At 43.5% G+C, this 15,875-nt stretch overlaps 2 protein-coding genes across 3 annotated transcripts; one reads left to right on the top strand and one right to left on the bottom strand.

Annotated features, from left to right (window-relative positions):
* Positions 1 to 138: 138 nt before the first annotated feature.
* On the top strand, positions 139 to 3,142 carry ngrn (neugrin, neurite outgrowth associated). Its single transcript, XM_086214629.1, has 3 exons — positions 139 to 570; positions 678 to 788; positions 883 to 3,142. Exons 1-3 carry the CDS (start codon positions 392 to 394, stop codon positions 1,469 to 1,471), a joined length of 879 nt encoding a protein of 292 aa, XP_086070755.1. The 5' UTR covers positions 139 to 391; the 3' UTR covers positions 1,472 to 3,142.
* Positions 2,594 to 15,547, bottom strand: sort1b (sortilin 1b). Of its 2 annotated transcripts, none has more exons than XM_086214627.1 (20): positions 14,926 to 15,547; positions 13,533 to 13,592; positions 13,264 to 13,337; positions 13,060 to 13,162; positions 12,785 to 12,946; positions 12,360 to 12,433; positions 11,257 to 11,306; positions 10,882 to 11,009; positions 10,328 to 10,472; positions 9,588 to 9,743; positions 8,717 to 8,838; positions 8,423 to 8,525; positions 8,147 to 8,318; positions 7,691 to 7,881; positions 7,418 to 7,607; positions 6,386 to 6,502; positions 5,930 to 6,038; positions 5,713 to 5,825; positions 5,105 to 5,234; positions 2,594 to 4,902 (listed from the first exon to the last, which is right to left on the bottom strand). In XM_086214627.1, the coding sequence occupies exons 1-20, from the start codon at positions 15,196 to 15,198 to the stop codon at positions 4,888 to 4,890; spliced, it is 2,487 nt and encodes an 828-aa protein (XP_086070753.1). In that variant the 5' UTR covers positions 15,199 to 15,547; the 3' UTR covers positions 2,594 to 4,887. The 2 variants fall into 2 exon arrangements, with proteins under 2 accessions (XP_086070753.1, XP_086070754.1); XM_086214628.1 differs by having other exon boundaries at positions 8,717 to 8,823; positions 14,926 to 15,545.
* Positions 15,548 to 15,875: the final 328 nt, after the last annotated feature.

The raw sequence follows: 15,875 nt of genomic DNA, 5'->3' as shown, positions 1-15,875 counted from the left end.
ATTTTCATACTGGCGAGATGAAACTGAAATAATCATGTGGTGAATAATGAATAATGCGTCACACGTAAGAAATTAACAACAGGAAGTGTTGGTTTCAATTTAAAAGGAATCATTGCCCCTCCACGCCGGTGGGTGGCAGTGCGAGGTTGTGTTGCTGCTGAGACACCCGTGGAAGAAGAAGCGCGTCCATGAGCATGTATAGGAGGGTTATGACTTTCCTTTAAAAGTTACCCATGTCAGTTTAGGTTAGAATAGCATCACAAATGCTTGTTTTTTTCTCCAGAAACCTAGACTAAAATATTTTAAAACCACGGTGGCATCTCTTTGACAAAACAAGCTTAACGAACGAGCTGCTGCCTGCTGGCGTCGCAAGCCTCGGTGATCCACCATCATGGCCCGACCTCTCCGGGTCGTGTCTCTGCTTTACAGGGCTTGCTCTCGGTCACTGTTCCCCTCAGTATCAGGTCACAGCTGTCGATTCGCCAGCAGAGATTCTATGTACAACAGTGATGAGCCCGAAGAAGACTTCGAGTTGGAGGATTTGGAGGACAGGCTCCAGGCCGTGGTGGAGTAAGAGGACTATTTATACAGTGCTGAAAAAATAAATTAATAATTGTTCAATCAATTTTCTTCTATCATCACGGTCCCCATTTGGATTTTTGTCACCTTTGTTTCAGTATGGAGAGGAAGAAGCTAAAAACTTTGAAATATCACAAAGTGAAGAGAAAGATGACGCCATCAGGAGCTCCAGACAGGAAGTTAACCTGGGAGGCTATTGATCAGATCAGGTGAGTAAATTTCTTACTTTTGTCCCCTACAATACAGTAGCCATCTTTTTTTTTTCTTTTTGTCAACCTAGCCATTTTTCTTCTCCGTTCTTAGATATCTGAAGCAGGAGCAGCCATATGAGTGGACAGTGGAGCGTCTGGCGGAGGGCTTCTCCGTCACACCTGACGTCATTCAGAGAGTTCTCAGGAGCAAGTTTGTCCCCGCTCCTGGGAGAAAAACCAAGCAGGATGCTAAAGTAATGGCTGCACACTATCAGCAGGGGCTTCCTTCAGGTGCCACAGAGCCCGGCAGGCCAAAGCTGCCTGGAGACAGATCATCAACTGCACTCCCCCCTGGAAGCAGAGAGGTCGGTTTGGTCCCTGTGGCTGACCGGACTCTAAATCCTGGAAGCATAAGCTCAGGATCACTGGCAAAAATGTCCCCCCCTGTCTCAGTTCAGCCACACCAGGTTACAGCCGGTGTCAGGAAAGGTGCCAAAGTGACAACAAGACCATCAGAGGAAGACGTAAGAACCTCCAACACAATTCCTGAAGAGGACGAAGAGTACGAGGAGAGCTGGGATGGAAACACGTTGACAGAGGAAAAACTTGAGGAGTTTATTGATATGAAAAAGCCTCCGCCTGTGGTGCAAGTTGGGAACGAGTTCTTTGATGCAGACGGTGTGTTTTTGTTCAAAATCTAAGGTCTTCTGGTGTTGAACAATTGGCTGTTCAAGTGCTGCGATCTGGTTGACTTCACTTACACTCAAAAAGAGGCATGTCCTTTTATTTTGAGTCAAAATGCAAGAATGTCGCACTGATTTAGAGTCCCAAAGTAACAGGATGCTGAATCCATTACAAAAACACATGCCTTTTGCTGTATCTTACAAATAAAATGAAGTTTGCACTGAAATATTTCACAGCACATGGGGGCGTTTGTACTAAATAATCATAAAATATGGGAGGCAAAATAAGTGACGTTCTATATTTCCAGTTGCGCACTGATGTGGAGTCTCTGGGTCACGTGACATCAATACTGTTGAAACAAAAATTACAATATTTCTATGACCAAGTTTTCTTCTGTCTCATATTCATATAAAATATGGGGCATGAAAAGAGGTCCGTCCCAATTCCCATTCAAGTACAAACATCTGGTCATCGCAGTCTCTCTGCATTGAAGTTCTTGCTTGTGTTGTACGTCGCTTTGGACGCAAGCGTCTGCTAAATGAATTTGTAGAATTATGCGAAAGCGTTGGGGAAGAAGAAGAAAAACAATACATCTTGCATCAAAATATTCATACAAAATATAAAAGGCAATAAAAAGTTTTGTGTCCCATATTTCCAGTCCAGTAGATATCCTGTGCTGATTTGGAGTCTATCAAGTCACGTTATATGGAAGCTAAAAATGGGCAATAATAAACAGGAGTTCAGACGGATACATCGGCTGTTGATTTCATTCTCTTATTGTAACTGTGCTCTTGAACAAGTCAGCAGAAAGTACGTGAAATACTGCAGTTATCCCCACAGAGGTAGGTAGGCGCTGTAATTGTGGGGGTAGAAATGCAGCTTTTGTGAAACTAGACAGACATTAAACCTGTGTACTTGGAGAATAAACCACCCAAGAACCAGGATGAGGTCTGGTGAAGGGTTCATCAGCACCGCGTCAGCTTTGTGAGAATGTCAAACGCTGACATGTGACAGAAACCATGTTAGCTGTCAATCAGCCAAAGTTAGTCATCTTGCTTTTTTTCTCCCGCTTGGGGCTTGATTTTGTTTACTTCTTACCTTGCTGTTAGTAAAAATTAAGAATCACAGGGGACAAAAAATAAGAGGAACATATGAATTTATTGGCAAACCAAAAGAAAACTGCCTTAAATATACAGACGAGAAAAACATAGCAGATACAAAGATGTAACCTGGTATATTTACAGAACCACCGCAATGACTTATTAAGTTATACAGTCTATTCAAACTGTAAGAAAAATGTATTATCTTCATTCAATGCAATCAAACCATTAAATAAGAACCTGTGCCTCCCAGTGTATAGCAGCTACTGTACATCACCACCCCTGCATCCTACTTTTTTATTTGAGTCAATTTGCTCGTCAAAGAATCACAGTCGAGAGCTGCCTCATGCTGAGACGTGAAAGAGAACAAGCCGCTAATCGTAGGCTACTTTCTTTTTCAAAGCTTTGTGGATTTAAATAGAGAGTTAACATGCAGTTCAATGGGAACCCCTACGAAACACAAGGATTCAAGAAGCGAGTGCAGCAACATCCATGCTGCCACATCCTGGGTGAAGCTAGTCACACACCAGCTGAGACATAATGAAAAGTATATAGATGGTGGCCACACATGGGGCGGGGGAGGGGCGCTCAATATCCTCAGACCAGGCACTTGTATAACCACATCCAAACTAAACTATACCACATTTACTGCACTCTTCAGCTGCTTATCACAAATAAATAAAACCTGTGAGGGAGCAGTGTATTTCACAAATATACACAAACAAATAGCAAATTGCTAATTTATTCAAGGGGGGAGGGAGGACAGACCCTGACGATCAGCTGAGGCGGTTTTGTCTCCATACGTCAGTAGGATGAGGGTCAACATGAATCCAGGTGAGGAACTTAGAATAAAACCTGATATCTGGGAGAATTTACTCCACCTAAAATTCAAATCTGGGAAAAAAAAAAAAAAAAATCATACAATTTTATAGTTTAAACAACCACGCATGTGACTCTTGTGCTCTACAACATTTACATAATTTAATTGTTTTTTTTATCTTATTGCTCCTGTGTGTTTCTGCCACATTGAGATATCTGAAAATGTTAAAAATAAAATAAAATAAAATAAAAAGGTTGTATATACCTACTGTCAAACTACAGTTATTTCTGTCTTTGCACGGCATGGCAATTTGTCAGTTGTCACACAAGTTTTTAAAAGTTTGTTAGTATAAAAACTGCTCAAATAATTACAAACACGATTTGTATATGAGTACAGTAATCAATTATTACAGTTAAGTTAATCATTAGGTCACATTTAGGAAAAATGTTCATCTACAAACTCTTTAGCATACAAACGACCTTGTGCTTTAGGCAGTCAGAGCTGCCAACATTGATCTTTAACAAAATCATGTCTTGAAACAGACAGTTTACCTCCCTCGACTTCGACGCATCTTGTGTTCCACAAATAACTTCCTTCATCAGACTGAGCTGCTGGAGACATCCGAGATATGGTGCCAAGGGGAATATTCCACCCGCGTGGACGACATAGCAAATCAAAACACGTTATTGCTCGTGAAACCGAAGGTTCCAATTGCATGTTATTACTTCAACCATGGAGCTCAATGCCACGGAGGACCACAAGTGTGCAGGCTTTAAGTCCAAGTTCAGACTACAACAGGAATTCTCAGATCAGTGCACACTCAGAGCAGGAAGCTGAAACCCTGAAATTGACACTCTCTGGGCCACCTGGAGCACAATGACATTGCGGGGCACACTGACACACAAATACTTCGTTAAATCAGAAAAAAGAATCAAGTGATTTGGGAGAGTAATTAACCAGCAATTTTTTTTTTTTTTTTTTTTTTACACCCGCCGAAGCGATACCACATCTAAAAATGGCAAAGATGAACAAGTTTATGTACAAGTGCATGAGAACAAGGACGCAGGTGTTTCAGAGAAGGGAGCAGTATTATTTCTAGGAGCGCTCACCGAGTGAGAGGAGAGACAGGACCCGTAATGAGACAGTGGTGGAGTTCTCCTCCCAGCTTTACTTCAAAACACACGACTGTGGCTCTGTCAGCCGTTCAGATTACTGACTCAGTTCTCAACTCACTGCAATAAATAAGTTGGAGTTTCAATAACTGCAATACTACAAGAACACCCCCCCCCCTCGCCATAGTTCTCCTCAACTGTAGCTTAAGTCCCTAACAGCCTCTGTACATTCATTTTACTTCATAGATGACCGCAAAGTAACTCTTCATCTGGTAGCTTAGGCCAAAAGTTCATACTAGAAGATGAAAGGAAGAAGTAGCTGGAGACACACGAGTGACAGGAACAGCGGCCGCCACCAAGCTGACTGGAAACCTGTGCAGGTGGATTACAGGGTGTGCCTGCTATTCCAGCAGATCCTGTTGAGAGAAGAGCAAAACATACCTACCATAACTAGAACCAGCACAAGCGAACAAACAAGAGACCAGTATCACTGCCCCCCTCCCCTGCCCACTCTGACTGTGTAAATGATCTACGCTTCTTTATGACATCAAGCAGGCAGTCATTAAAGGCATAATTCCTCAGCGTATGATGGAGAACAAACAGAAGGAGCCACTCTACCTCATCTGAGTCATCATGGAACTCTATCTTGCCGTTCTGAGTGTGGTTGGTCTCCAGTGGGTCGTCCATCCCCTCAGCTGCATTGGCCTCAACATGCTGCTGAAGCACAGAGTATCTGTGGACCAAGAACCTGTCGGACACATTCACATGCAACACATTAAGCCACGTCAAACGAGACCACAGCTACCAGTGGTATCTGCCCCCCACCCCCCGCCAGGGAATCTTTGAGGTCATGGTGCACAAAATGATCAAATTATACATTTTGCCATTGTCAATAAATCACTATCAAGGAGATATTTAAGATTGTGTAAAAAACAAAACACAACAATAACCCAATATGGCTGCCACAAGAACTTAGCAACAAAAACTGAGACACATCAAGCCGAGACCTGATTGAAAACGTGCATAAAATTTCACAGTATTTGGTGAGAAGGCAGTGGTTACAGGGACAAGACGTCCCCGAGACACAATTCAACAGATCCAAACGCAGGCAGCCACGCAGAACATAAAGACAATGAAGGACTTTAAGAGCATGGTTGTCAGCTCATCGTCAGACTTGATACTTGACGGTGGTGAATCAGACCACAGGTGAGGAAAGGCGCTCTAACCTGCCACCACAGACGTATTTCTTGACAAAGACGACTCCTGCAGCGATGGTCAGCAGCATGATGATGATGACCGTTATCACGATAGGTGCAGACTTGGAGGAGCGACTGTCCACCTGTAGCCAGAACAGCAGCCAAGGGCGAATGTGTTGTAAAATAAATGTGTAAATTAACTAGATTGATTACATCTTCAGAAGTATTAGCAGGCAGAGGTACTGACCAGGAGTTCTGGGCCCAGCAGGTCACTCACACACCTCTTACTGAGGTCAATCTCTTTACGCTCTGGCATCTCTCCACCCTTACATTTATCTCCAGGGATTTTCCTGTAGCTGTGGACCCAGAGCACAATAGTGACCGTCTGATTACTCAATCAGAGCTTGAGAGTTTGCTAGAGGTTTACACACAACGTTGAGGAGCAGCTTCGGCTTCATGTTATGAAGCGACGTGCTTTTTCGTCGACTGTCGTCAGAAATCGTTTAGACTGCAGTGTTTTGATCCATAGTTATTCAACTGAGAGCAGATTCAATCATTATCGCATCAATTTACCTAAAGATTAAACCTGACTGGACTTTCAAAACCTAAGGCAGAATAATGATTCTAAACATGCATGAAGAGTATCGATTGTGATCTTTACAGGTGGTGGGTTTAGACCAAAAGACGGAAGCAAGACTCTTACCCGCTCGTCTGAAGCTGCTCTTCTTTACCGTACAGACAGAATTCCAGCACTGTGCCTTTCAGGTCTGGCTGCTCCACACACTCTGAGCTGTTCTCTTTACGATAATACCCAAAGTCACTGGAATCAGACGAAACAAGGCCAGAATGATAAGCAGAGGGTTGGACATTGACTCCCTCCACTGCATTCATAGCTAAACACGTGAGGGAACTGGGGTAGTCTGGCTGAGGTTAGTCAAGATTTGAAGCTTGCAAAAAAACAAAACAAAACAAAACACTGCAACGTTCTGTTGATGATCTTTGTCACTCAGGGAACATTCAAGCTCGGACTCACAGGAGAGTGAGCTGGGCAGCCAAACTCTTAATCAGATGACAGGCCGCTTGCTGCACAGCCATGGGCGTTATTTTAAGTATTGTTTGAATACAACATTTATTTTTAATTGAGGGAATAGGAAATAACTCTGGTATATTCTTAGACAATCCTTATTCAGCAGGTTTGCCTTTTTTGGATTTTTAATTTCCCCAAGAATTTTGGATCTGTCCCTTAGTTGTAGAAGTTGTTGTGATAGAAGCTGCAGCCAGGAATTTTATCTTTGCTATCAGATCTTTGTAGAGCATCATATAAACCGTAACGTACCACATTCATTTGAGAGTTATACAAGGCGCTCTTTGTTTTTTAGAGGCTAGTCAAACATTTTCTCCTCCCTGAACAGAGCTAAGCTAACCTGCTGTTAGCGCCAGTTTTGCTTCGACACGCGAGTGCTATCTTCTATCACTTGGAATCAGACTGTTCCCTTAGAATCCATCCAGTGCACAGACATATTTTGTAGCGTCGACATTTGAACATAATCAATGAACAACATTAGACCTTCACATTACAGGACCTTTACAGTAATCTACGTTCACTTACAGTCAATGAGCAGTACTTCAACCTCAGTCGAGTACTTTTTTGTTCCACCAAGGAAGGTACACAATCAATAAGACTATAATCCAGGGATGGAGATGGGTTTCTCTGTGCGTGGTTGACAAGTCTTACCAGAGGAAGTCATCGAGGGTGCAGGGGCAGGGTGTCGGCTGTGTAGTGACCACATAATCTCGCCCGTTCCAGCACACCGAGTCCTTCCGGAGGCGCAGGAAACGTTCTTTATATCCCAGTATACAACCATCGTTAGGGTCACTGATATCATCAGAGTGGGCCAACCACTGCACATAGTCATTGTCCTCACCTACAAACATCAATAGTTTGGATTGTGGTTTCAAAATATGCTCCAAGATATTACAGAAACTTTTACCCCATCGCTCCACTCACAGTCTCTAGTGAGGAGGTCTCTGAAGTCGACAGTGACAGAGACCCAGTACTGGCTGATGAGGGAGTCCCTATAGCCCCAGATGCTGACGTTCATGGAGCGAGCTCCTGGCTCTGACGCCAGCCCAGTGAAGAAGATGGGTTCATCGGTGAAGTTATACGTCCTCCAGCACTGCCCCTCATCGGTGGAAAATCTGACGGCACATCAAAGCGTGAACAAACATCAGCACAGCGCCAGACAGGTTAGGTGACAAGAGGGAAACAATACTAGAGTGACGTAATGCAGCAGACTGAAGACAGTCAGTCAGTCAGTCAGTCAGTCAGTCAGTAAGACCCTGATACGTTTCTGGCGTTCATGACGTTTCTTGGCTTTTGTTGTTGCATAAACCATGTGACCAAGAATATACCATAATATACAATGTCCAACCCAAAGTCCTGGCCCCTCTGTCTGGGACTCACTTGATCGTGTTGATAGGCTGATTGTCATTCTGCTCCACAGCCACCAGCAGACCTCCAGAGTCCAGAATAGCATAGTGATGTGGTCCATTAAGAGCCTTAATCCAGGTGTACCCCCCATCATCAGACACATACACGTCAGGTTTCATCACTGAGATGGCATCACCAACACTCCCTGATGAGACACACACAAGTAGGTCAGAGGGCAAAAAACGTAAGCTTATCAAATTAATTATCTTTAACTACCAAGCAAAGAAAAGGTCATGCAAGCTGAATTACCGTGTGCCAAGATGAGACCCACAGCGTTTGGTTCACTCAACGGCAGCATGGGGACATTGAGCCTCATAGCAGTGCTGTAGGCTGCGTGGATGTGGAGGCTGCACTGTGGAAACAAACACAACCGACAGCGGATATCTGGCTGATTATAGAGTTTAGCTGTTCTGAAACAGCAATCCAGAAGCACTTTCACCTCAATTCATTATATATCAGATCATTTGAATCCCTCTAAATCTGGAGAATGAGAGAGTTAAAACTGTGTACAACTGTAACGACACACCAGCTTCCTCATCTTACTTTTTCTGGGTCTTTGGCTGTGGCGTCACACTGGCTGTTGGCAGGTTTACGCAGGGGAACCCACTCCCCTCCCTGGTCGAAGGACACTACTGACTGCACGGCGTTATCTGGAACATCAAGCACTTAAAAGCATCCGTCTGGCATTTAGCTGCTGGTACTTTCCCTTTCACAGTGCGTGCAAATACAGACCAAAATTTTCCAAAATTCAATTACAAGTAACCTCCATAACGACCTCATCACGAGCAGGGTTGTGAAATGATGGTATATGCAACTATAAAAGTCCAGGTTCAAGTTGTTTTTATTCAACCTTCCTTGAATGACACGGAAATGTTAACTGAACTTGTCATGTGCCCCTGGAATCTGGCAACAGAAACAGGATTTCCCATTCTGATGTGAAAACTTGAATATTTATTATTTATTCATTTTAAACAACACTTGATCTAAAATATTGTTTGCAGTGGCTTATATTCCTGAGTATTTCCATAACTATTAAGATGAGTATGTATTCAGTCTGGTGCCCTTGCCCATCTACCTGTTTTCAAATCAAACATTTTGATGCATCAATTATCACTTTATAATCAAATTGTGGCCCCGGATATTCCCTCACCTACGATGCCATACGAGAGGCATAGAACCTCAGATACGATGGAGTTAAGAATGAGCTGGTGACATGAGGCATTTCTGCTCAAGTGTGAGTTTACTGCTTCAGACAGTCAGCAAATTTAACACCAGACAGCTAATGAAATATTCAAGTGACGCCCTCCCTCTGGCATGTAATGGAGAAGTCATACGTGTGTGTTTCTGAGGGAATTTGAGTACACAGATGTGTTGCAATTCCTTTATCCAAACAAAAGCGCATGAATACAGCTACCTTCAGCCAGGACGCTGGTGATGAAAACGCCTCGCAGGGAGGTGACATTAGTGAAGTCTGTATCTCCCCCTGTGGTGGTGTAAAGGTGGCGCTCTAGTGATTTGGAGTAGACAGTCCCACGGTCATCTGAAACATAGATGGTACCAAAACCAGTATCTGCGGAGAGAAAGAGTGGCTGTCAAGTTGAAAGACAGATGCAGGGTTTCAAAGCTGTTGGGTTTAAATAATCTACAGATGATGACGAAGATTAAATATGGAGGACATTTACTACACTGCCAAATGTATGTGTTAGTTGAACATTTCATTCCTGTTGCTAACTGCCTTTAGTCTTCCTGGCACTGGCTCTGGGTGATGAGGTTGGTGCTCCAGCTCAGAGAGACCTGGAAGGTCAAATTATCTCACAAACAACTGTGAAACATCTGTATAGAGCTGGCTTAGCACACAGAGGTCGTCCCTAGTCTGTTGACACAAAGCTGTAGCACGAGCTGTGACATGCATTATAATTCATTAGAGTCTGCATTGATTGGAAACAAGACATCTAAAACCATAAAAACCAGGAAGTGCGAGGGCGCATGTGGAGCAGGATGCTGGAATTATAATAGTATATTGTCAACATACACCACATAAACCCAAGAGTCGGAAATGTACATTGCCATATTTATAACATTTGCAACATCTGGCAGCTAAACTTCGCTACAGAAAATGAAAGATAAAAACGTGGTGCTGCTGGACATACGGACCTCCTGGCTCATCTACGTGCATGAAGACCATTTCATCGCTGGCTCCCAGGATGGAGTAGAACTGCTCATGACCAACAGGGGGCAACTGAGCCATGTTCCAAGTCTCACCCTGGTCTACTGACACATGAATCATCCTCAGCGTGCCCTGCAGGGACAGTGAGGCAAGAAACAATTACATGAGGCGTTCCCTGGACAAAATATGTGTGCTGAGAGCTAAATCTGCATGCACACGCATGAGAAATTACACTTAAAATGCTATTACGGGTCATGTCATGAGTACCTCGTGAGTGGCACTCAACAAATTACCTCCCTCTCAGAGATGTTGAAGATATGTCTATTTTGAATACAACAAAGTCATTTCCTGATTGTCTTTCTAAATCGTGGTCTAGCAGCACTTAACATGACAATGTCTTGCCTCACCACTGCCTACTGGGGATCCAGGAGACTGCAGCCTTTTCTCAAGCGCACAAAAGGTTTTACACAACCAAGATTCCCCCTGTAATTCCCTGATCAGCTCTCTGTCTTGCCATGATTTTGACCGACTATATACCGACCTTGCCCGTCATTACAGAGGCAAACAGGAAGCGTCCACCCAGGCCAAAGGAGTAGATCTTGTTGGCAACTGTCTTAATGGTTTTTCCAAAGTCTGTGGACCTCTTGAGTTCCAGCATTCCCCTGTCACCTGATAAACACAGAGTAAAACTTTGAATTGAAAGTGTAACAAATAGTTACATCAAATTTCTCAGAAAAATGAAATGTTAAATCCTAGTTTGCTTCATCTGGCCGGGACCCTTTTATTGTTACACTGGCTGTTTTTTCTTAACCCTTTACTCACAATAAAAAAACAGATGATCTGTGTGGTTATTGAAAATACAGTGCGCATACACAGAAATTGTTGATGCAAATCTGTGTAAGATAAAAACACTCACTGCAGGACCCATTCAGGTTGGTGGTAAAGAAGAAAGTACTTTTCCTCCCCCTGGAATGAAAGGAGAATTACAAACAAATGTAGAGAGGAGAAGCATCATAGTCTAACAACAGAAGAATACAATCGAGCAGATCAGACATGAAATGCTGTGTTAGTGGGGATGTTTCAGCTCCCAGCATGCTTCCACCTCCAAAAACAACACAGTCAGCCTGCACCGAGGAAGAAAATGTGTCTCATACAGGGGTCTTTGTGCATGATCTGTTTTTGAACAAATGAGGTTATGCATTATGTGAACAAAGGGATCACATGGCGTGACTTATCAACGGCAGCCGGCAGACAGCCGTGCCGTTCTTAAATATGTATTTTAATCAGGCTGCTGTGTTTTGACTTCAGAAAAATTCGGTGCAAGTTCAACATGACCCAGTTTCTTGCAGCCAGTTAAGGTTGGTGTCTTTTGGGATGAGAATAAAAAGGTTCTGTTGCAGGAGGACTGGGTTGTACATACAGTTCTCTCACAAACAGGAGACACTGAAAACACAGCCTTAAAAACAAAACTAAAAACCAAACCAAACACACTGTCACAAGTGTCAAGGTTACTGTGGGCTGTGAACAAGGAAGTGCCTCTAAAACAACACGACTGCTGGGAGGGCTTCGCCACAATGAAACAAATCAGCCACTCGATGCAAAGGTGCAGCAGCAGTAAAAGTCCTGGAGGAACCGTGGGAGAGACGGTTGCCTCCAGCTAAATCACATTAATAGAAATTGCAAGATAATGTTGATATAACTTAAAAACAGGTCCCAACAAACATACTTGAGCCTGAATACACTTTTATAGTACTTTATAATCACCTACTAAGAAACAGGAAGAAACAGAACCTTTGAGACAAACTAAAACTGCAGAGCAAGTGACAGCTTATCACTTCTTGAAATCTTTTTCTAAATACCAGGCCTATAAGAATGAGGTTATTCTGCTCCTCCCTGATCTCTGAGAGCAGACACGTCTCCCTGAGACACAGACACACTCGGGAATATGAATACCACTAACACTTGTTTACCAAGTGCCTGACAGAGCTGAGAGGACCTTCAGTGTTTCTGCTCTCTTACCATTTTACCAGACACACCATGTCATGGACCTTTTTCCAGTTACTTCCAAAATCTTCTGACAGCCACAGTTCATTCTGAGAACGGGAAACAAGTAGATTCCTTAAGTCATGAACTCCTGGTGCACCTCATGAGTGTTTACACATGACTCACAAAACCTGCTTCAGGAGTGTTGCCACAAACAGCAAAGCCGTGTTAATAAATTGACTCCGAGCAAACACTTGAGAAATGATTGACGAAGATGACCCTCGCAGTGAAGAGGACTGCTGATTGGCCTCTGCTTCAGGTCAAGTGTTTGGAAAAATGTTGTTGATCTTAAACAATCAGTAATCTAGGATATGCATATACAGAAGTACGGTTGGTTTTACATTTCACCAACATATTTAGTGTATCTTTGTTATAGTCGCTGAAGCTCATTCGCCCCTTACATTGTTGCTGAGCCCCAGCAGCACGTTGGAGTTCTCGGGGTTGTATGTGATCTGCGTCAGGGGGTTGAAGGGCAGGTCCAGGTTACTGAAACTCTTTCCGAAGTCACCGGAGACGAAAATGCGAGATTCATAAGCTCCGGACACCTCACCGGTCAGGATCACCTATAAGCCAACAAACCAGACTGATAAAGCTGTAAGTGGTAAGAGATGCAAGTGCCGCCATCGTCAAGTATGAGCGATTTGGAATCACAAAGCGCGTTAGGGACTTAACTTACTTTCCCAGAGTTCTCAGGGCCGATAGCAATGCCCAACTCTGACCTGATGAAGGTGTTGTTTATGAGGCTGGTGACATCCTGGAACGACTTCCCATAATTCTCACTGGCAGACAAGAGATGGCAAACAAATTAGATGCAAACCAAATACAAAGTATTTCCCGTTTCTAAGGGAGGGGGAGGGGCAATCGTCGTAATCAAACTTACCTTCGATAAAGTTTTGATTGCCCGAGTCTTATCATGAAGAAGGGGACCTGAAAAGTCGTCAGAGCCAGGATGACCTGCCAAGAAGGAAGGTTCAGCTTCAGCAAAAGTGGGGCATGGATTAATTATTAATGAGCACGAGACAATGTTGTGAGGGGAATTATTATGATGCATGAGGCTCTGGGTTTTTTTTTTTTTTTTTTTTTTTTTACATGCAGTCCACTCAGTAACATAGTAGCCATAGATTACTGTGTCACGCTGATGACACTCACCCCTGTGCCATCTCCAACCCAGGCCAGTGACACCGATCCACTCAGGTCATTGAAGCTATACTGGAAAAAAGAGGCAAAAAATAAATAAATAAATAAATAAAATTAAATAAAAAAAGTTCAGGAGCAGCAGCAGCAGCTGAGAGGAGTCACAGATGTGTGAATGATAGCAAGTTAAGATGGGGACAGCTTGTTTTCAGAATGTCACAAACTCACTCAGCTGCTTTCAAACCCCGTTTGAGAAACATGGCAGCAGACTTTAGTTTTGCTTTCACTGGCGTCACCTCTCACTTTGACATGAACTCAGCACGGACACAGAAAAGAACCGCTTCTCAGATTAAGAATGAGACTTCTCACTCTCGACACACACTTCTGACTCCAGTGACTGAAAACCACATTAAAACTGCGGTTGTAATTACATTTTACAAGGGCCGGCAAAGTCAGGTTAGTAACTTGGGTCTGACTTTTGCCTTCTCGTGTCAGAGGAAGTGAGGCTGTATGATCCTTAAGTCTTAATTCAAGGTAGGTTTCTTTTTCATCAGCTTCAACAGGTGTAATCAGATCCATTTTGGCAGGGAGGGACAAGGCTGAGCCTCAAGGAATCTGTCGACTTTAGATTACCGAGGCCAAGTATACAAAGGCCGCAATGCAAACTTGATCACATGACGATGACAAGCAAGAAAAATAAGCAACACAGGACTGCGCTGCATTGCTGCCTGGCTACTTTTATAGGCTGCATTAATTTGGATGCTTTCACTTCCTGGAACGTTGTAAAATCAGTCGCACATCAAGTGACACTAGTAAGTGACTGCAAGAGCTTAAAAAACACCCCCCCCCCCCCAAAAAAAACCCAACAACCCTGTATCCTGCTTGTTGACTCTTTATTTTTGACCAAACAAATGTGAGCTTTTCATCATTAAATAACTGCCACACAGCCAGTCACAAGGATCCCTGAGCCAATTATCTGTCTACGATCAGGGCGCATTTACTGACAGAGAAAAGTCCTGTGAGAGTTGGGACATTTTCAGAGGTGGATACAGTATTTGAAGATCCTACGGAATGAGGAACTAAAGAATTCCACTCCGTATTTCAGAGAACGCACGATCATGTAGGTGCACAACTGGCAGGCAGCAAAAAACCAAACAAAAAAAAGGTTGAATAACACAGTAATAATATAATATATAATAATATAAATGCATATTTTTGATCAACAACAGGAAAATCCTCAGCTGTTCTATACGTGGGTGTTAATGTGGTTTGCAACTGAAGGGAAACTACAAGGGAGATTGTAGCCCAGTTGATCAGGCCTGTGCGTGCACCTGCGCAGCATCCTCTCCGGGCTCGTTAATTGCCAGACGTGGTGCGAAGTGAAACCGGACCGCGGTAGGTAACTTACCCGGTGGGTGTTGGCGGTTAACTTGGTGACATATTCATGTCGAGCGTCGCAGGAGTCGCCCTGCCCGGTGCTTCTTCGTGTTATCCTGTGCTTCGGCGATGCAGCCAGCCACGAAGGCAGAGACCTCTTTACGATATTCGCAGCCATCCCCGCTGTGTTTGAATTCCTCACAAAAACCGGCAGTCCGGAGGGTCGAGATCCCGCCTGGAAATCGAAGCCGGCGGTGAAAGTTAAGAAGGATAACAGCAGAAAACAACGCAGCGCCAGTCCCATCCTCGCCGCTTACGTTACCAGCACAAAAAATATAAAAATAAGCAAAGAAACCCAAGAGGAGTCTTTGTTTATCCAAGTCTTGCGTGAAAATTGAAGGTCGCTACAGCTCTGCCGCCGCGGATGACATCAACAGAACAGTAGCCCTCCTGTCAGCGACTATTTCGGGCTTTGGAAACATGGAGCGTCCTCAAAGCTCCGGTTGTTTACCCGCGAAGTCGCAGAGGAATCAAAATAATTTATAACATCAAAATTTAACAAATTTCCGTCTGGTGTTCAGTGCCAATTACACGGGCTGCAACTCCTAGCCAATATGAGATACAGTAGAATCACTTAAATTGTGTCTGCGCGTCGCTGTGGTCTATTCAGAGATGGGACGATTTGATTGGTCAGTTCTGTCTTATGTTCCACCTATGCGCTGTTTTGATTGGTTCGTTGTTGGAAAGGCGGTGCCAAAGCTGAAGCAATAATAAAGGCTGTCAATTAGCTTCGTGGTAGGTTGAGCAATACTATCATGGAAATCCAGCCTGCTAGCTAGAATTTAAATTACAACTGAGAAAATGATTTCCAAGCTGACCTGAAACGTCCCTTTTACAATCTATTTTACCTGAAACAACAACAACAACAATAATAATACTACGCTTTTTTTATTTATGGTTTGCAAACAAGCTGTCCTAGTT

Source organism: Aulostomus chinensis, chromosome 9 (genome assembly GCF_037954235.1).
Source record: "Aulostomus chinensis isolate RoL2024-O1b breed Wild chromosome 9, RoL_Achi_v1.0, whole genome shotgun sequence".
Lineage (NCBI taxonomy): Eukaryota > Metazoa > Chordata > Actinopteri > Syngnathiformes > Aulostomidae > Aulostomus > Aulostomus chinensis.
This window is presented reverse-complemented; position numbering and strand designations above follow the sequence as displayed.